Below are 21,665 nucleotides of genomic sequence, written 5' to 3' on the forward strand. Positions count from 1 at the left end.
TCATGAAGGGTGCGAAGGTCGGGTGTGGAATTTGGGTGGGGAACTGTATGGTTGGATAAGACATAATTACAAGGTGACTAGAAAAGGTTTACAATTACCTGTGTCTAAAAATAGAGCACATGAAAGGCAAAACCAGACACTCCTGGAAGCCATTAATTGGGAATCCCAGTGCTAGGAGTGGGTAACCCACAGGGACCCTTGAGGCCCCTAAAACAAAAAAGGCTTTTGCCACGGTTGCTGATTGTCTTCCAGAACTTAATGGCAAGACCCTATTGCAGAAGAGGTTGCCTTGGTTGATTGGAAAAATAAGGCGAGGACTGGACTGGAAGTGTCCCCTCCCTGAGAATGGGTTCCTATAGTGTCAGCAGCTGTTGCCAAGGCTGCTCAGAAGAGAGAGCCTGTGCTCAGCTGCTGATCCTGCTGCTTCGTGATGGAAGTGCCAGGTAAGATGCATTGCTGGATATAGTGCACAAGTGTCCAACTTTCTGGTTGGACGGGAGGCCTGCTTTGCAGGGAGGAAATTCATATCTGGCATGGTGAACTTAGATAACTTGTGACTAGGGAAGTCAGAGGTACCAGTGGAGAAGCAAGTGACTCTTAGGTGCTAACCCACATGCGTTTACTGCCACAGGTTACTACAGTCTCCATCCACTTGGGTATTCTTCTGGTTTTTGTCAAGACTTGCCAACAGGTGTGTTCCAGAGACAGAGGAATGACCAGAGGCAGGAGGGTTCAGAAACTCACTGGAACTGGACAACAGTCAACATCCAGTTCTCCAAATCGTATCAGTGGGCTGTGCAGGGCACTCCTGCCCTCAGGCCTAGCCCCCTGCACTCCCGCCCTCACGCCTAGCCATATCCCACAGCTACTTTCTTCATATACCACACAGCACCTTGCTCTACCCAAACCGTCTCCTCTGGGTCTTTGTTCCCAGGACGGATGCCTTGCAGTGGCCTCTCAGCAGGGTGACAGTGTAGAGAGGTACTCCACAGTGGTCCCTTTTATTCGCCCCGCAGTGGGTTTGATCACTCTTCCTCCAGGTCTGGAGGATGGCCACATGTTAAAGTATAGAAACAAGACTTTTATTCACTAATGTGCACAATTGAGTTCCTTATACAATCAAGGAAATGGGCTCTCTCCTGGGCATCAACTCTTTTATCAAAAGAATATCCACTCTTCTCAGCCCCACCCCCACAGTGTTTCTGACCCCAAACTAAATGGAGTGAGGAGGACACACCTCTGAAAACCACACTGCCAAGGGCCACAAGGCAGCAGCAATGAGGATGGCCACAGCCAGCTCATATTCCCCATATGGTGCCACAGAGCTGCAGGCCTGAAGGATGGGGAGGGCGGTGCAGGTCAGGGCCTTTGCTCAGCGTCCATGACATCCAGGTACTTGGCCTCAATGATTCGGGGTAGCAGATTGTAACTACAGAGTAGAGGGAGAGGTAAACTGAGTGGTGGGGGGTTATAGCAGGCACCCACCGAGCCCAGCCCTGGGCCGAGCCCTCCTGCCGGCTGCCCAGCCTCGACATACCGGATTGGAATCATGGCAATCATGATGAGGGGAAAGACCATCTTCATGTAGGGCAGGGAGCTCATGCCAAAGGCGCAGAGCAGTAGCAGCTGCAGGATCTGCAGGCCTGTGAAGTAGTGGATCTTCCTCTGGGGCACTCTCCGGATGTAGTGGGTGGGTGGGTATGATGTCTGTGGGCATCAGCAACCAGGCAGGCAGGCAGTGAGGGATGGTGATGTTCCCACACCCCCCCCCAACTTCAACCCCTACCCCCCAACCCCACCCTGGTCCAGGCACCCACCTGCTCCTTGAGCAGCAGGGCCACACGCGAGAAGAGCTGGTTGCCGTCCAGGGAGGTGAGCGCGATGTAGAGGAAGAGGCCGTAGAGCACAGGCTTGGGGATCCACTGCAGAGGGAATGGTAGCAGCAGCAGGGACAGACCCACCAGGACACTGGCACCCAGCGCCGTCAGCCGAGTCTCCTTAACATTCACAATCCTGTGGTGGCCCAGAGCAAGGGCTACATGTGGGTATAGCTGGGGCTGCCTTGCCTCTGAGCCCGTCTCTAAACCACATCCTTCCCTAGGTTACCTGCAGGCTAAGGTTGTCCCCCTCTGACCTTCAGATCCTTGGGACTCTAGAGACCATTCATACTCACGTTTCATAAATGTGCCCATTCTCCACGCGTTCTTCCACTAAGGCCAGTGCCCGTACATGCAGAGGTGAGTGGGGGTAGGCGGCGTGGATCCAGGGTAGCCCAAACAGAGACAGCCCCATATTGATGATGGCAAGTAGCAGGAGGTCCCAGTGATAGGCAGTGCCCTTCACCAGCCTGAGGTAGGTAGGCACACACGGAGACAGTCCTGTTGGCTGTCAGAAGTAGTCTGGTACCTGCCCCCGCCCTCCCACAGCCCTCAGTACCTGTTCTCTGGCGCATTGACCAGGGCAGCCACCAGGTTCTGCTCAATGAAGAAAAGCAGGGAGAGCAGGAAACCAAGACCCATGGCGCTGCTGATGGCCTTGAAGGACAGGGAGTGGATCTGTGCCACCTCAAAAAGGCTCTCGCTGGGGTTGTACCTGAACTTGCTCACTGCAACAGGGGACAGGCTTGGACCACAGTTCCCAGGGAGCAATGCTACCCACCACTCCCAGCTCATCCATCCCATCCCAACTCACTCTCGATTTCCTGGAAGCCATAGGAGCTGATGAGGGAGAAGGAGAGCACGGCGATAGGCAGGGCACAGTCAGACAGGGTTTCACGCACACACGGGTGCAGGTAGGGGCTGGAGAGGACGGGTGGGCGTGTCAGCATGCCTGGGGCGGGCTGGCCCTTACCCCACCCCGTGAGCCTCCTCGTTTCTTTTGAGGAGGTCTTGAACTAGAGTCTATATAGCTTAGGCTGGCTTCAATCAAGATCTTCCTGCCTCTGGCCCCTAAGTACTGGGATCAAAGGTATCCCCTTACCTTTTCTTGAACTGGTAGAGGGTGTAGCCCAGCCAGAGTGTGCCCAGCATGATGAGGAGGCTGAGGACCGCTGTGGCCTGGCCGGAGTGTATGCTGCTCGGGCCGCTGTCTGTGGCCATCTCTATGGGGCTGGCCAAGAGGCTGGTGTTGAGTGCAGTGTGGAGACTGCTGTTGGGGCTTCTGCCAATGCCCAACAGGCTCACCAAGGAGGAAGTCCTTTTTGTGTGGTAGTGGTAACCATAGTAGTACTTCCAGAAGACTGTGGGACAGGTCAACAGGCCTAAGCCATCTGATATCTGGGAGGCTGTAGCTTAGCTTCTTTACAGATATAGGATGGAGGGGTGTCCCAAGGGAAGTCGGGATGCTGAAGGGAAGGGGAGGGGCCATAAAGGGAGAGAGGGCTTCTAAGGGGAGACAGAAGGAATAGGAGAGGGCTCTGCCCTTCCCAGTCAACCAGGAGCCATCACTTGTCCACCTATCTTCTGTCTCCCAAGTCTCTGCTGAGCCTGATACCCATCATGCCTGGCCCTGCACTTCTGCCCCATATCTGTTTTTTCCTGGAGAAGCTATTCCCCACCAGCAACATAAAGAGCTACAGCTCTGTGCCAGCCACAGCTCGTACAGCATCTGTACCATGGGAAGGAAGAACAACCTTAGCTTGATACCTTCTCCTCTGCCCCAGCAGGCCACAGCTGAGAGCTCCGTCTTCTGGGCACATACTCACGTGTTTTTGTTTTTGTTTTGTTGTTTTGGTTTGTTTTGTTTTTTTGACAGCCTTAGCTGTCCGAAAACTCAGAGATCCTCCAACCTCTGCTTCCCAAATGAGGGGATTAAAGGCATGCATGCCACACCTGATGTGTACTCACTTTTGACCATGCCCTTGACAGCATCCAGCACAAATGTGATGGAAATGAACAGAGCAATGATTTCCTCTGTTGACCTGCAAAGAAATGAATTGCCTCAAGATGTGTGTATGGGTAAATTATTGAAGAGAAGGCTTCCCTGAACCCCTGCATAGACCATCCCCATGAAAGAACGCTCCCCAGTGGGGCACTCCTAATAAGCCCACTTTGCCTCACAGAGAACACAGGATCCTGAGTTATATATAGGGCTTTGGCATGAGGCTGACCCACACCTCTGGACCCTGTAGCCCAGGACCAGTCACCTTTTAAAGAGATTCATAAGCAGGCTGAGGTTGAGGAAGGCATAAAGTGCAAGGAAGAAACTGTTCCACAGGCCTGTCCACGCATAGAAGGCATTGAAGTCCAGGTTGTAGTCATCACAGATGACTCGAATCACTGTATACAACAGGGTAGGATGGTCAGTCAGGGCTGAGGTGGGTTCCAGGACCATTTCCCATTTCAACCCCACTGTACCCTGGGTATAGATGGCCAGGGGCGCGGTTGTCAACAGTATCACCAGGGGCTGTCCAGAGAACAGTGCATACAGGAGGCCTCCTATGCTCTGTCCGGCTATGGTCTTCTGCACATCTGTAGAGGTGGTAAGGTCAGAGGTCACCACTGCCCAGCGTCCTGCCTGTTACATCCCTGCCACGCCCAGCCCCTCACCGATGGCCCCGTTTGTGTTCTCATCGTTGAGGGATCCAAAAGCAATGGTCGGTAGGAGGCAGGCGAAGTAGAGGAAGAGTGTGGTGGTGACGTATTTGCCCACGCTCTTGCCTTTCCCAATGATGCCTAGGAAAGCAAGACAGCCAGCATTTGCCGAGGATGTCCAGCAGGCATACGTGGCCTCGTGATCTGAAAAGCTGAGCTCTGGCTGGGCACCACATACCATCGGTAAAGTCCAGCGGGAACACAGGGAACCTGCGCGTGATGTCCATCCAAATGCCTTTTCCAAAAGGGAAAAAATCCTTGCATTTTGGGGGCTGGGAGAAAAGAGAGAATGAGTTAGCCCTGGCTGGCCCATGCCCCTCCCACCATGCCACCTCTCTCCTGTACCTGAGGGTGTCTGTGAGTGTGGAGGGAGCTCATGCTGTGCCCTGCCGCTCTGGGCATCATCATGGTGAGTAGCTGTCTCTGATGCACCAAAGCCTCCTTGAATTCTTCTTCTGTGCGGGTCTTGAGGAGCTTCTGGCGGAAGGTGATGTCTGAGAACATGGTGGCAAATGTGCGTGCCACCTCCATTGCAGTCTTGGTGCTTTTCTGGGGGCAGAGGATGGTATAGGTACAGCTCCAGCTCCCGCAGCGGAGGAAACTCTGCCTTTGCCAAGTGTGGTCAGGCACAGGCAGCTGGCCGTGGGTTCTGTAAGCTCAGGCACGAATGCACCTTGCCACTGTTTCCCCTAGGCCAGCAGGTCCCCAGAACCACCATGGATCCGGTGGTGGTCTTTCCTTTTTGTTTGTTTGAGATAGGCTCACACTCTGTAGACCAGGCTGGTCTAGAACTATGGCATTCTCCGTACCTTGGCTACCTAAGTGTTGGGATTGCAGGCAGTGAGCCACCATGCCTTGCAAAGTATTTTCTTTTTCTTTTTTCCTTTTAAAGATTTATTATTTAGTATATGCAAGTACACTGTAGCTGTCTTCAGACACACCAGAAGAGGGCATCAGATCTCATTGTGGTTGGTTGTGAGCCACCATGTGGTTGCTGGGATTTGAACTCAGTACCTTCGGGAGAGCAGTCAGTGCTCTTAACCTCTGAGCCCAGCCCGCTTAGTATTTTCTTATAACTCAGACACTAGCATTGTCCTAGCAAGAAGAAGGATTGAGCACCGGCAAGAAGTCACATGATGCTTAACCCTTCCCTAGCCATATCTCAGCAGGCCTGTGCATCTTCTGGTTTGTCTGACTCTGAAAGGGGGCCAGGCCCATCAGACCTTATTATCTTACCTGACAAGACCAAGTGTTAAGGTCTGGGTACCAAACATCCCTTAAAGACGCAATGTATTGAAGCTGGGCGGTGGTGGCACACGCCTTTAGTCCCAGCACTTGGGAGGCAGAGGCAGGTAGATTTCTGAGTTCGAGGCCAGCCCCCAGCTGATTGGTGTAGTCATTGGGGGGCATAAACAGGGTTCTGGGGGCTGACCTTATCATGCAATCACACCCTGACACAGTTACAAAGTCATGGCATTCCTGAGAAGCAGTGGAAATGACAATGTGGGCGTGGGCTGAGGCAGCAGGTTATTGGGAAGTACTCCTTAGAAGGGTGTATCCTGTCCCAGGACCCTCCCCCCACTTTTTGTGAGGTACTGGGGATCAAAATCAGAGCATCACATATGCGATGCCAACCCGCTGCCACAGAGCCAGAGCCGGCTTCTTGGTTGCCATGAGGGTACCTGCTCCATTCCCCTAGAACAGCTCCTGCCATCAAGATCTGCCCCCAGCCAGCCACGGGGTGAAGCCCCAAGCCCGAAGTACATCTTCCCTCCTTCAGGCTGACTCTCTGAGTTATTCAGCACCGTGACAGCTTGTGCCCTCGCTCAGGTCCCAGAAGGCCCCTCAGACAGACTCTGAGCCACAGTCTGGGCTGTGCCTACTGCGTGTCTATGGTGGGTGCAGCCTGACCTCCTCAAGGTGATTGTTCTGGCCACACTGTCAGCGCCACCCCCTCTAACTCAGGAGGCGCTCTCTTCTAGCACAGGAATACAGACAGCACATCTATAGGACAGCAGAGCAGTCCTCCTATGCCTGGTACCCAGAAAATCCAGAGAAGGCAGTCTGCACCTGAGTCAGGCAGAGTCATCAAAAAGCTAATGAAAAGTGGATTGGGGGCTGGAGAATGCTCAGCGGTTAGGAGCACTGAATGCACTTCTAGAGGTCCTGAGTTCAAATCCCAACAACCACATGGTGGCTTACAATCATCTGTAATGGGATCTGATGCTCTCTTCTGGTGTCTCTGAAGAGAGTGACATTGTACTCATACATATAAAATAAAATAAATCTTTAAAAAAAAAAGTGGCCGGGCGGTGGTGGCACACGCCTTTAATCCCAGCACTCCTTTAATCCCAGCACTCCTTTAATCCCAGCACTCCTTTAATCCCAGCACTCCTTTAATCCCAGCACTCCTTTAATCCCAGCACTCCTTTAATCCCAGCACTCCTTTAATCCCAGCACTCCTTTAATCCCAGCACTCCTTTAATCCCAGCACTCCTTTAATCCCAGCACTCGGGAGGCAGAGGCAGGCGATTTCTGAGTTCGAGGCCAGCCTGGTCTACAGAGTGAGTTCCAGGACAGCCAAGGTTACACAGAGAAACCCTGTCTCGAAAAAACAAACAAAAAAAAGTGGATGCTGTTGGGGATGGAGAGATAGCTTAGCAGTTAAGGGCACTGCTGTTCTTTGAGGGGACCTGGGTTCAATCCAAGCACCCATATGGCTCATGACTGTCTGTGACTACAGTTCCAGGGGATGTGTCACCCTCAAAAAGATATGAGTGCAGATGAAACACCAATGCATATAAATAATTTTTTAACAAATTAAAAAAAAAGAAAAGAAAGAAAAGTGGATGCCCTGGGAGAAGGCCGGGACTGGGAAGTCAGGAGGATGTGGCGTTCAGGGCCAGCCTCCAGGCTGTTTCAAAATAACTAACAAGGGTAGAGGTGTGGGTTGGTGACAGAGCACTGCCCAGCTACGTGAGGGCCCTGAGGTCCATCCCCAGCAGGGGGAACAGAGCAGAAGCTAATCAAAGTTTAAGTACTAAGGCCTGCCTGTGGCTTTGGGGAGGGGAAGGGGGGCTTATGGGTCCCCATTCAGGATTTTAAACCTTTTCCTTATTGGGAGAACTCTCAGACGGGACCACTTTCAACCCCAACAAAGGCAGGGTCCATGGAGCGAAGGTCCTTGTCCAGCATACCCTAAAGGAGGAAGGCTGGTGCATATAGTCATTATACTGGGACTTGAATCCAGGGCCTTGAACACGCCGAGCACTGGCCTTGCCACCAGCCTACACTGCCAGCCACCTGAATTCGTAATCGTAAAAAGCATTTCTTTTCAGTAGGAAAGCCAACCTTTTAGGTATTTCCAGGAAAATTCTGATGCGATAGGGACTTTGCAAGAACATCCCTAATACAAGTCAAGCGGACCGGAAAAGCAGGTATAAGGTGGCCTGTAGCAATGAAACTCACCATCTTGGGTGGGGCCAGCACCAGGATGACAAAGCGGACCTCACAGGAGTTCTCTCCCCAGTTCTGTGGTCGGACCAGGCGGCTGATGCACACGTGCCGCTTCTGCAGGGCCTTCAGGGTACAGCTGCTCAGGAGAGAAGAGACAGAGGACACCACCCTCAGGAGTCACCCTGCCAAGCCTGTGACAGAGGTTACCAGGGGAAAGCTAGAGAGACAGCTTAGCAGTAAGAAGCACTGGCTGCTCTTACAAAGGAGCAGAGTTCATTTCCCCGGACCCACACGGCAGCTTACAACGCACCAGGAACTCTGGCATCCGTGGCATGCATATGGTGTACACATAGCACCCAGACACATTAAAATAGAGGATCAGATGGGACAGAGGACTCGCATTCTGTTTTCCCACATTGGAGATGCCGTCACAGTTGCATGTGAAGGCCAGTTTCTCCAGAGACATGAGACACCTGGGCTAGCTCTGGATAACAGGGGCCCAGGCAGGGTGGTTGTAGGATGGCAACTCACATGATGCAGAGCCATGACTGCTCGTACTGCACCCCTCTGACAGTGGCGGTGACTCCCTGGATGGTGTCTGACAGCAGGTGGACTTGAGGACAGAGAGAAGGATACGGGAGAGTCAGGTGCCGCAGCCAAACCAGTCACTCGCGTGGCAGGGCAGGCAGCCGGCCTAACCTTTGCTCTCCATGGGGGCTCCAGCATCTGTAAAGAGCTTGGCCATGAGCAGGTCCAGGTCACAGTCAGGTTCTGCATGGTTGGGGTCCTGGGCAAAGCGGTTTAGCATAGTTCGGAGCACATCATCCAGTGAGGTAGCTGTCTCATTCAGGATGATGCTGGCCTGTGCCAGGAAGCCATCCAGGTCCCGGTGTGCACGCACCTCTTCCTCGAAGTTCTTTAATTTCAGATACTGTAGGGACCCCAGGTACAGAACCACACAGGCTGTTAGACCCTTGTCCTGATTGTCCCTACCTGCCCTCCACGGCGGTCTATGAATATCGCTGCCCACCAGGAACCATATCCAGGAGAGAAAGCTCAGGCTAGGGCTGGCTTAAGACCCCTGCTTAGGAATGCCCGGGAATATGGGGACAACATAGCAGATATACCAGATCTCTTGAAGCCCGACTGGAGACCCAGCACAGCCCGGGAGGGAGGGTCTCACCTTGCGGGAGGTATGTAAGAGCACACAGCCACCTGTCGCAGCTTCTATGTCTAAAGGAGTGAGAAGAGAGCTCAGTATGATGTCCCATCATCTCAGGGCTCCTCAGCAGAGCAGGGGTTGGGGGTTTGGGGATGGGGGGGCATCTACCATTTCCATACCAGATTTGGAGGGCTGTACTTCAAGGTTGACATTGACAAAAAACTGGATGCTCTCCCCAGACACAATGGAGGAGTTGACAGTATCAAAGACCTCATCCCCCAGGCTGTCTTCTGGGACTTCAGGGTTATCATCCATGTTGTTCTTGGAGTATCCCAGAGTGTCAGCTGTTAACAGGAGAGACCCTCTATCAATGCTATCATAAGAAGGGGCTCTCAGCCGAAGGCAGGAATACCCATGCTCCATCTTGAGTACACCCCCTGATGGTAAGAGGTGTCCCCCGAGTCAAGGAGGGAGCTTTGGTTTAGGGAGACAGAATGGCTGGTCCTGCCTAGCCCTACTCTGAGTGTGGGAGCTGGCTCACAGAACTGAGCCCCTGCTGGGCGATATTTCTTAACCCTTTCAACTTTAAGAACGAGGGCTCTGTACTATTCTGACCCTTCAGCTTAAAAACAGTAATGTTAGGTCAGGTTGGGTGGCACATTTAACCCTAGCATTTAGTAAGCAGAGGCAAAGCTGGGCAGAGATGGCGCGTGACTTTAATCCCAGCACTTGGGAGGCAGGGGCAAGTGGATCTGTATGAGTTCAAGGCCAGCCTGGTCTACATACAGAGTCACAGGCCAGCACATGCCTATAATGTAAAGCTCAGGAGGCTGAGGCAGGAACATGAAGCGTTAAAGGCTAGCCTGGGCTACACAATTAGGCCCAGTCTAAGAAAAAACAAAAGCAAAAAGCCAAAAAAAAAAAAAAAAAAAAAAAACCACTTTATGCAAGAGGCTCATTCCTCAGCCTCACTCAAGAGGCTGAAGCATGAGGATTACATGAGTTCCAGGCCAACCTGGGCTTTAGTGTGACTCTATTTCAAAATATAAAAAAGTTGGGCTGGTGAGACGGCTCAGCGGTTAAGATAAGCACGGGCTGCTTAATCGTAAGGACAGGAATTCAGATCACATGCAGCACCGATGCTGGGCAGCTCACAACGCTCCTAACTGTACTCCAAGGGAGCTGACACCCTCCTCTGGCCTTGTATACATATGCATTTACACAGACACAAGCTCGAATTATATTGGCTCTGTGTGCATGCGTGTGTGTGTGTGTGTGTGTGTGTGTGTGTGTGTGTGTGTGTATGAAAACAAATATAAAAAAAGACTGTCTTCTTCTAGCTTTCTCAGGCTGGGAACCCCAGGGAGGTAAATCTATTGAAGATCCAAACGACCGACCCCCCCCCCCCCCACCTCCCTTGCCTCATTGGTGCATGACTTAGAGCGAGCCCTCCTCCCAGGGAGGGCAGGTAAGACTGAGGGCAGAACATCAAGACTGAGACTCGGTTCAGCCTTCAAGTAAGACCCAAGAGGCAAGAAAGCCTGTGAAACAGAGGGAGATGGAAGGCTTCCTTAGTCGGCTCCTGGAGCACCCTTTCCAAGATGCAGCAGGGAGCGTTCTATATAATATGAAAATGTCCCTTTTCCCTGTAGCCCTGGAAAAATTACAGCCTGAGCCAGCCTGTTAGTCCTTCCCTAGGACTTGGTGCCTCTGGTCAGTCAGACTATCAGCATTTCTCCTTGGGCCAGACAGCTAGAGCCATAGCATGCCCACTCTTGTCCTGTAAGCCAGGAGAGGGCCTCTCTCCTCCAGGGTCACCTGCAGACTCATTTGACTCCCTCTTCCTAGAGTTCTCTTTTCCAGCCCAGTCAGAACCTCATGGCTGTATAGCTCCACATCTGTGGGCACTTTTAGGAAAGAGGCTGTTGTAATGCAGACCCCACTAATGACTGGCAAACACCTGCACAGGGACAGGGACAGGGACAGGACAGTGGCATGCCCATACCTGCCAGACAGTGACTCACCCTGACTCATTTCCACCTCTGCCCTTTAGCTTCCTCTGAACACCGTGGGCCTTGTACCTCGATGTCCTGCACTCAGGTCCTGGTGATCACCCCACCCGCATGCCTGGAGAATCACTGAGCCAAAAGAATCCCTCCACCCCTGCCTTTATTGTGGAAGACATGGCAAGCACCCTCCTTAATGTGGGCCTGCCTTATTTAAAACTACTTGGGCTAGGAGGGGAGCCAGGTAGCACAGGCTTGAGTAGGTAAGAGGTTCAGATGTTCAAAGTTATCCTTAGTTACATAGTGATTTAGAGACTAGCCTAGGCTAGACCCTGCCTAAATAATTAGGTAAATCCACTCGGCTCCTCCAGCAGCCGGACTCCCAGGCTGCTGCACCCTTCTCTTCCTGGGCCCTACCTTTTCTTCGTCTTGGCTCTCAAACCTCTTACGTCTCCTGACACACTGTTCCAAGCAGCACGGCCATAAACCTAACCTGCCAGCTACCAGCCCGACACAAAGAGCCCTCACACCCTGGGTAAAAAAAAAAAAAAAAAAACCCACATCCTCAGGATACCTAAATGCTGCGCTACTAAACAACACGGGAAAGCTAGGGGTGCAACCCAATGTGTGGAATATGCGCCTAACACGTATGAAACCCAGAGTTCAAGCCCCAGTGCCCTGTAAACCTGGTTTAGCGGCACAAGCTTGTGATCTTAATATTTGGATATAATTGGAAATTCAAGATCATATTTGGCTACACAGGAAGTTTGAGGCCAGCCTAGGCCACATGAGGTTTTTTTTTCCTTTCCTTTTTCTCAAACAAAATCAAACGAAACAAAACAAAGAAACAAAGCATCATGGAGCCAAGTGCAGGGAAGGAGTTAGCTAGCTGAAGCAGAGACAACTGCAGCCTCTCTCTCCAGAACCGAATGAGGATGAATAGTCAAGGTGTACATAGCATGTAGCCTAAGCTGGCCAGATACGCGGGCCCTGGGTCAGTCAGCCGCGGGAGACAACTGCAGGCGGTAGTGGTAGCCATCTGCCCTCCCAGGACCTCAGCAGCCCGGGTTGCTTGCCTTTGGTCAGTCTCATCAGCGGCCTACTTGGCCAGCCACCCGGCCTCTGGACAGGTGGGAGCTAACCACTCCAGCACCGGGCTCCCTACAAGCGGCTCTGCCATGCGTTCATTGGTAGGTACACGGGCTGAGTTCCCCAGATCTTCTAGATACACACCTGAGAAGTATTCACGGGAGTCCTGAGAGTGCTCATGCTGTGACATGGCCCAAGGACAGTTTTCTACAAGAGAAACCAAAGAATAGTCACCAAGCCTGTGGACCAGCCCTGGACAGCTCCTGTGCCTTAACTCACACCCCATACCTGCTGACTCCTAAGAGGCGGGTGTGTGTGTGTGTGTGTGTCACAGTACTATGAAGGGGAGCCTGCAGTGCCTGGGGACACCATCCTTACTCTAGGGTGCTAAATCCCTTAGTCCATCTACTATGAGCTTTCTGTGAGTGCAAGGGAAGTGAAGAGCTCTTTCTCAGGTCACGTCATCACTAAATGACGCACTCAGCTCATCAGTACTCAGCTCTTTAAAACCCAAGCGTCTCTGACCCCATCTAGCTCTGAAGGAAGGCAACTGGAAATCGCCTCCTCCCTGGATCCAGTCCAGCCTCGCCCAGCACTTTGAGGTGGGGGTGTGTCCATGAGCCTCTCCTCAGATCTGCCCTGGTTGCCAGGGGCCACACATGCCCATTTCAGATGCAGTTCTTTCCGTCTCTTCAATGGCCTAGGGCAACCCAGCAACTGCCTCTACCCCAGGGTTGCACTGTGTCCTGAGATGCCGGAAAGAAGGAGCCATAGGCTCAGAAAGAAGGGATAGAGTGGGTATGCAGAACACACTGAGATTGGAGGTACTATCTGGGACGTTTGTGCAAGGACGCACGGGGTGGGGAGGGGCCTGTACGAGGAAAGGATATAGTCCACACTTGCAGCCACTGAGACTGAGTGGATGGGCAGGATTTGGAGGCACTCGGGGTGGTAGCGAAGGGGAACAGACCACACCCACGTGCAGGTGAGTGGTTGGATACACCCCTGCTCTGGTGGATCGTAACTCTAGGCAGCCGCACGCAATCTGGTGCTGAGGACACCGAAGCGCCACCCAGCCCATTTCCGAGCTCCCTCCCCTCCCCTCCGCCGGTTACGTTTCATCTTTAGTTCAATTGCTGAGGGTGTGTCAAGACGGCCAACACAGAACAAACACCGACAATCGGATGCCCGCGGTGTCCCCGGCCGCCCCTTGGCGCGCGCGCGCACTGGCATTCGGATCTCTTTCGATCGAACCCCTCCGGAGGCGCGAAGCCCGCACAGCCTCTCGCCCACCCAGGCCTGAGAGGCAGGCGCTGGCATACACGCCTGGCGTGGCCATGGCCCGGGCTTCTCAATCAGGACTCCCGCCGTTCCCGGCGGGCTCGCAGCCGGAGCCGGTGACACTCCTGCGAGCCGCGCCAGGCTCCTAACCGTGCGGCGTGAGGCCGCTTCCAGCCGAAGTCGCGCCCTCACCAGCGAAGTCTGTTCCGGATCCGCGGCGGCTCGCGTGCGCAGGCCTAAGAGTCGTGGGGTGCCGGCCTGGGAGGGACTACGAAGTTTCGGAACAGTGCAGGGCCACTCACCGAAGCCCCGAGGGTAGGGGCGCGCCTGCTTTAAAAGCTTGGAGGAACTCCGCCCCCACCTTAGCAGAGCGCCACTGCCAGCCACGCCCTCGGGCTGCTGAGTTGCCCCCAACCCGCCCTTGCCGCGCCCCTTCGCCCTCGCCACGCCCCCGAGACCGCCAGGGCGGTCCCCAACCCCCGCCCAAGCCTTTTTCTGCACTTGCCCGTGGGCTAGTGCCCTAAGCCGCCCACGCTCGCGCGTGTTCACCCGCCCTCGGTTCCGCATCCCTCTCCTAGGTTAGGAAGTGGCCGGGTCTCAGGAGAGCTTGAGTTCAGAGAAGTGCCATGAGCACCTCTTTCCTCAACCCCATCCCAACCCCCAGTGGCTTCCTAGTAAGTGATTCTACAGATCTTGAGCCTCCTATTGTCCTTGGAGCACACACTTAAGCAAAGTACTATTCCCCAGCCTCTCCTTCCCACTCCGCGATAGCTTCCACCTAGTTCTCTCCACTGTTGCTCAACCGTGATGGCGGGTGGGTGACCTGGGCAGGCATTTGGAGTGTAGCGGGAATTTGTATATAAATAGGCATGATGAGCCAGGTTGGCGTCGGATTGAAAGTATGGAGGGTCCTGACGTCTCTCTCTCTCTCTCTCTCTCTCTCTCTCTCTCTCTCACACACACACACACACACACACACACACACACACACACACACACACACGCTCGCGCGCTTTTCCAGGATCCCTCCCATCTCTAAGTATCCTGATGACTCAGAGAGCCGCACGCTGCCTTTGTTGGGGTAAACAGGTTACGTGCCATGTTGTTCCACCTAGCTCTTAGAATCTTCTAGTTAGAATCCCAGCCCGATGCAGGCTCGTGGAGTTGCAGGGGGAAGGTTCAGGAAAGCTGAAGACCCAGGCAGGACGGGAGATTCAGGGTCCAGATCATTCTTTCACCTCAGTCTCTCACAATCTGTGAGCGTTTTGTCTTTTGCATCGCTTCCTAGCAGCACCCCAATACCTTGTTGGTCCAACCCTCCCCCATTCCAGAAAATCTCTGGAGACTTAAGGAACAACTTCCCCAACCGTCTCCGTACTGAGGAGTAAGGAGCCCAGAGTACCCCCACCTCACCCAGTCTATGGACTCCTGCACCACTGCCTGTCTCAGAGAAACTGAGAGTGACCTTTCTTTCCTCAGCCCTTTAGGCAGTGTTTAAGGGACAGTTCCTTCATTTTCCCACCTGCCCCGTGCTGTGCAGGCCAGAGGCAGAAAGGGCAAACAGACACAGAAGTCCTCCTTCCTTTGCTTCCCTGGGTGGGGACAAGAGTAGGCAGGCTCAGGGACCCCGCCTACACATACCTCCCCTCCCGTTCCAGGCATTGCCTAGAGACTGTCCAAGTACCTTTAAGATCCGCCTACCCTAAATAGGGCAGTGGTGGCGCACGCCTTTAATCCCAGCACTTGGGAGGCAGAGGTAGGTGGATTTCTGAGTTCAAGGCCAGCCTGGTCTACAGAGTGAGTTCCAGGACAGTCAGGGCTACACAGAGAAACCCTGTCTCGAAAAACACCAAATAAATAGATAGATAGATAATCTAGATAGATAGATACATAGATAGATAATCTAGATAGATAGATAGATCTAAAAATACCCCAAAAACGTTAAGAACTTTTAAAATGGTGTGTGTAGAAAGGGAAGGGCTGATGAGATGGCTCAGCAGGTAGAGACACTTGCCTGAAAGCTTTCCTCTACCCTTAACCTTCCACATGACCCACGGGACATGTGTTCCTCCCCAAATAAAGAGCTTTAATAATAATAAAAAGGGGGGTGGTCTTCAAGTGGCTCAGTGGGTAAAGGCGCTTACCATGCAAACCTTGGTGACTTGCGGTCAATTCCTGGAACCCGCATAAGAGGGAAGGGAAAAGATAAACTCCATTGAGTTGTCCCAAGGCACCCAGCTCCTTCAAAGCAGAAAGTCACCTGACTGCATCCACTTCAAATCCAGCAACAAGTGTTGCTTTTTTATTTATTTATTTATTTATTTATTTATTTATTTATTTATTTATTTATCAATCAGTTTTTCGAGACAGGGTTTCTCTGTGTAGCCCTGGCTGTCCTGGAACTCACTCTGTAGACCAGGTTGGCCTCAAACTCAGAAATCTACCTGCCTCCACCTCTCTAGTGCTGGCATTAAAGGTGTGTGCCACCACTGCCTGCCTAAGGGTCTCTTTTTCAAAGCAGAGCTTGAGTTTGCACCTGGAGTGTGTCCACGTAGCCGTCCGACCAGCACTGCGCCTGCCCACTTTCCGTTTCTGGCAGCCTCCCTCCCATTCAGCAAAGAGAATCACCTCGGTGACCTGTGGAAGTGGCTGCAGCCTGTCCCTGGAGTCATCCCATACCTCCTGCCCCAGGGGATGTTCCTGCCGGGACTGTCACCTCGGGAGGTTTGATGTGAGCCCTTCCAGCCCCTAAGCCTTCTCATTCCTCAGACTGACCCATCTGTCTCCCCAGACCCAAGAAATGAGTCTCTAGTTAGAAAATTCCATGAAGATTTAGTCTCAGACTGAAACAGTTTTCCTTATCAAGCCATCTTTCCTGTTTCCTGTTGTCCTTATTTTTCTATTATTTGAACATTCACCCAGGCATGAAATTTCAGAGATGTAATTTCTCAAGATACAAAAAAGAGAGGGAAAAACTTCAATTTCTTTACTGATACAGGAAATGCGGCTGTCACTGCCTTGTAAAGGAGATGCACACTCGGAACTGTCCGCTTAGTTCTTTCCTGCTTTGCAGATTTATACTCAATAATATGAAATAAAATCTTTGAGCCTCATGCACTTTTTGCTTTAAGCTGATCAGTTTAGCCATTCAGAGGCCTTGGAGCAGGAAAGGAGAATAATCTGTTGATAAACACATTTTTCTTCAGAGTTTTGGAGAATGAGACATTTTTGGCATTGCTTCAGAACACTGGGTTTTTTTCCAGTTTGGCTTTTTCCACTTTTACCCCCAAGTCATTCCCTTGGCTCTATCTGACCAGTCATTGTCTTGTCTTGTCACCAACTGTTCCTTCAAAACGGCTTTTTGGTTGTTCTATGTTTTACCACCACCAACCCAGAGCAGCAGCCCTGTGCCTCCTCCTGGATAAGTATATTTTAAAGAAAAAAAGGAGATTGTCAAATAGACTTCCCTGGTACACTCCTGCACAGAGGAACCACACAGCACACAGCCTTTGGTCAGTTTCTGGTGTGTGTGTGTGTGTGTGTGTGCGCGCGCGCGCGCGCGTGTGTGTGTGTGCGCGCGTGCGTGTTAGGGTGAATTATGAGGGACACAGGCAGGTTGGAACTTGCTATCTACCGAGACTGTCCTCAAACTTTTTTGTTGTTTTGAGACAGGGTTTCTCTGTATAGCCCTGGGTATCCTGGAACTCACTCTGTAGACCAGACTGGCCTCAAACTCAGAAATCTGCCTGCCTCTGCCTCTCAAGTGATGGGATAAAGGCGTGTGCCACCATGTCTGGCTAATTTTAATGTACATAATTTCTATATTTACTGTATATGGCCACCATGTATATCTGTTTACCATGTTGGTGACTGGTGTCAGAGAAGAGAGTTGGGTCCCCTGGAATTGGAGTTATGGATGCTTGTAAGCCATGATATGGGGGCTAGGAATAGAACCTAGGTCCTTTGCAAGAGTAATAAGTCCGCTTAACCACTGAGCTGGCTGGGCAGTGGTGGCACACGCCTTTAATCCCAGCACTTGGGAGGCAGAGGCAGGTAGATTTCTGAGTTCGAGGCCAGTTTGGTCTACAAAGTGAGTTCGAGGACAGCCAGGGCTTCACAGAGAAACCCTGTTTGGAAAAAACCAAACCAAACCAAACCAAATCAAACCAAACCAAATCAAACCACCTTGAGCTCTCTCTATAGCCATTACCATTTATGTTTTGAGACTGGGACTCACATAACCCAGATTGGTTTAAAACTCTGTGCTGTTAGAAAAACCTTGAAATCCTGGTCTGCCTGCTTCTACTGCCACCCAGTGCTGGGATTACAAGTGTGTGCCACTGTGCCCAGTTTATGCACTGAGGATAGGACACAGGGCTTCTTGTATGCTGGGCTAGTACTCTACCTATTAAGGTGCATCCCAAGCCTGAGAATTATTCTGGAATGTGTATGTGCCTGTACTTAGGTGCATGCATGTGTGTGCAGACCAGAAGACAACCTTCCTCTGTCAAGTTCCTGTCATTTGCTTCGCCGCCAGCCCCTCCCCCCCCCCCCCCCCCAGTCTCTTAGCACCTGGAACTTGCCAAGTTGGCTAGGCTAGCTGGTCAGTGAGCCTCGGAGGACTTACCTGGTCCCATCTCCAAGTGCCGCTATTATAAACGTGCTACCATACCCAGATTTACATTTTACTTTTTATGTGTTTGAATGTTTTGCCTTCATGTATATCTGTGTACCTCTTGTGTGGCTGGTGCATGTGGAGGCCAAAAGGAGGTATTGGATGGATCTCCTGGAACTGGAGGTATAGATGGTTGTGAACTACTATGTGGGTGGTGGGAATAAAAGCCAGGTTCTTTGGAGGAGTCAGTGCTCTAAACCCCAGAGTCATCTCTCTCTAGTATGCTAGGTGGCTGAAAAGCCATCTCTTCAGCCCCAGATTTGTTTTGTCTTGTTTTGTTTTGAGAGACAGGGTTTCTCTGTGTAGCCCTAGCTGTCCTGGAACTCACTCTGTACACCAGGCTGGCCTTAACTCACAGAAATCTGCCTGCCTCTGCCTCTTTAGTGCTGGGAAAAAGGCAAGCGCTACCATTACCTGGTTAACTTTTTTTTTGGGGGGGGGAGGATGTTTCAAGACAGGGTTTCTCTGTATAGCCCTGGCTGTCCTGGAACTCACTCTGTAGACCAGGCTGGTCTCAATCTCAAAAATCTGCCTGCCTCTGCCTCCCAAGTGCTGGGATTAAAGGCATGCACCACCACTGCCCCGCAACTTTTTTTTTTTAAATTGAGTTCTGGGGATCAAACTGAGGTCCTGAAACGAAACCATTTCTCCAGTTGGTAGATTAAAAATCAATCAATCAGTCAATCAATCAATCCCTAGGACTTTATTTTCTTAGAATTTCAAACAATATATTTTGATTATATTCTTTCCCATTCCCCAACTCTTTTCAGATATTCCCTTGCCCTCCTACCCACTCAACTTTATGTTCTCTTGCTTGAAAAAGAAAAAAAAGAAAACAAAGTGCATACACCTTTTGTGCAGTAATTCATGTAGGCCAACTACCTTGTCATACTATTTTAAAGACAAAAGCTGGTGTCTGGTCTCAAAAGCCCAGACTGGTCTCAAATTACATAGCCAAAATTAACCTTTTTTTTTTTTTTCTAGACAGGGCTTCTCTGTGTAGCTCCTGAGGGCTGTTCTGGAGCTCACTCTGTAGACCAGGCTGACCTTGAGCTCAGAAATCCGTCTGCCTCTGCCTCCAAATGCTGGGATTAAAGGCATGCACCACCACCACCACCCACCACCACCACCCGGGCAAGGTTAACCTTAAAATTCTTGATCCTCCTACCAAATTGCTTGGATTATAGGTATGTGCCACCATGCCTGGCTTTAGAATGTTTTTAAAGTTTTTCTTTCCTATGTGAAAAATCATTACAATCATTAACAATGAAATAAAAACCAAACAATCCCACCCCATATAACAAATACTAGAAAAGACTCCAGAAAGCACTAATTATGGAACTCAATTAGAAATCTGGCTGACAGAAAAGCCCTCCAGGGGCTTCCTGGAGATCAGCCATGATGGGGTGGGAAGCAAGCCTCCCCCCCCCAGGTACTTCCCCACCACTAGGCTTGCTGGGGGGGATAAGTAGGGTTACTGCTGTCACCCCTTTGCACATCTACTAAACCGTTCCATGTAGTATGGCATCTCAACTCCCAAACCCTCCAAGCTGCTTTAGGAGGGAGGCCTGCCCTTAGGCATCCCTGCTTTGGGCCAACTCCCAAAGCTGCCCCTAAGGCGCTTCCCTTTGCCTCAGGCCCCTGTGGGAAGGACCGGGATGCAGGAGCTCTGTGCAGCAGGCTGCCTGGAGAGCTGACTCTGGGACCAGCCCCTTTCCCTGCTCTCTGCTCTGGGCTTGGGGATGAGGGGTAGATGGGGGCCGTGTGGTGCAAGCCTCATGCCCATTTGTATGTTTGTTTTCCTTTAGTAGATACTTGAGCCAACTTTGGAGGCTCTGGAGAGTCTGTGCTTCCACAGCTCTGCTTAGACGCTCTTCCGGGTCTAACTAGGCCTGCCAGTGCCCCTAGTGCTGTGCCAGGTACTCTATCGCTGGTGACCTAGTTGTCTACATTTATAAGGTGACACTGAGGGGCAAACCATAGAGCTTGTACAGAGTTGACCAACCCATGAAGGCATTGTACCCACAGGAGCCTTGCCGTAGGTAAGCATGGTGGCTTGTACCTATTAACCGTCTACTAGGGAGAATGGAATGGGAGTTCTTGGCCAGCCTCTGTTACACAGCAAAAACTTTTTAAAAGATTTATTCATTGCTTTTTTTTGTTTGTTTTGTTTTGAGACAGAGTTTCTCTGTGTAGCCCTGGCTGTCCTGGAACTCACTCTGTAGACCAAGCTGGCCTCGAACTCAGAAATCTGCCTGCCTCTGCCTCCCAAGTGCTAGGATTATAGGCATGTACCACCACCACCCAGCTTATTCATTATTTTATGTAAGTACATTTTTACTGTCTTCAGACACACCGGAGGACGACACTGGATCCCATTACAGATGGTTGTGAGTCACCGTGTAGTTAATGGGAATAGACGATTCTAGGAGGGGAATACAGCTACTCGTATACCTTTGACAGAAGACTGGTTCTCCTCTCTTCAGGGAAGGTTGTCCTCTTCGACCTAGACCTAGTGCAGAGCTTCAGGAGGGACACATGGATCAGTGAGGAAGGGGACCCACCCACCTAGCCAGCCAGATCAGCCGACAAGCCTGGTAATCAATGGGGTGACAGATGTTGTAGTCAGACTGCCCTCACTTTGGTAGCTAGAAATTGAACTCAGGACCTCTAAGAGCAGTCAGTGCTCTTAACTGCTGAGCCATGTCTCTAGTCACAGTTACATAGCAAATTCTTTTTATTGATATATTTTTACATTTCAAATGATTTCCCCTTTTCTGGGTCCCCACTCCCCACAAGTCCCATAAGCCCTCTTCCCTCCCCCCGTTCCTCCATCTACCCCTTCCCGCTTCCCTGTTCTGGAATTCCCCTATACTCTTGCACTGAGTCTTTCCAGAACCAGGGGCCACTCCTCCATTCTTTTTGGACATCATTTAATTTGCGGATTATGTCTTGAGTACTCAAAGTTTCTAGGCTAATATCCACTTATCAGTGAGTGCATACCATGATTGATCTCTTGAGACTGGGTTACCTCACTTAGTATGATGTTACATAGCAAATTTAAGGCCAGCCTGGACTACATGATATCCTATTAAAACAACAACAACAAACAAAACAAAAAGAAAGAAAAAACAGGTGGAGGGAGTGGAGGTTTTCTTTAGGATAGTCAGTTTTGTGTCTCCAGCTCCCGGGACTCCTCAGTGTGTAAGCTAGCGAGGGTGACTGTGTGATGTGATTACACCCTCTGAAAGTGCGCTGGGAGTTCCAGTGTGAGCCTCGAGGGCTCCTCCTTCAGTAGTCCTAGCCAGGAACATCAAAGACAGACTGAGAAAGTCTCCAGTACCCAGGGTTCCACCCGCCAAAGCCACACCAGGGACACTGGGGGACAGACAGAGACAGAGGCA

At 51.4% G+C, this 21,665-nt stretch overlaps 1 protein-coding gene across 1 annotated transcript; it reads right to left on the reverse strand.

Moving 5' to 3' along the window:
- Positions 1 to 1,066: 1,066 nt before the first annotated feature.
- On the reverse strand, positions 1,067 to 13,948 carry Slc4a11 (solute carrier family 4 member 11). Its single transcript, XM_052183643.1, has 20 exons — positions 13,779 to 13,948; positions 12,450 to 12,512; positions 9,390 to 9,554; positions 9,232 to 9,281; positions 8,748 to 8,979; positions 8,580 to 8,661; positions 8,061 to 8,184; positions 4,938 to 5,141; positions 4,771 to 4,864; positions 4,548 to 4,673; positions 4,356 to 4,469; positions 4,145 to 4,277; positions 3,846 to 3,919; positions 2,980 to 3,238; positions 2,692 to 2,798; positions 2,437 to 2,605; positions 2,174 to 2,347; positions 1,818 to 2,013; positions 1,538 to 1,707; positions 1,067 to 1,429 (listed from the first exon to the last, which is right to left on the reverse strand). The coding sequence occupies exons 2-20, from the start codon at positions 12,493 to 12,495 to the stop codon at positions 1,360 to 1,362; spliced, it is 2,589 nt and encodes an 862-aa protein (XP_052039603.1). The 5' UTR covers positions 12,496 to 12,512; positions 13,779 to 13,948; the 3' UTR covers positions 1,067 to 1,359.
- Positions 13,949 to 21,665: the final 7,717 nt, after the last annotated feature.

Source organism: Apodemus sylvaticus, chromosome 5, assembly GCF_947179515.1.
Source record: "Apodemus sylvaticus chromosome 5, mApoSyl1.1, whole genome shotgun sequence".
Taxonomy (NCBI): Eukaryota; Metazoa; Chordata; class Mammalia; order Rodentia; family Muridae; genus Apodemus; species Apodemus sylvaticus.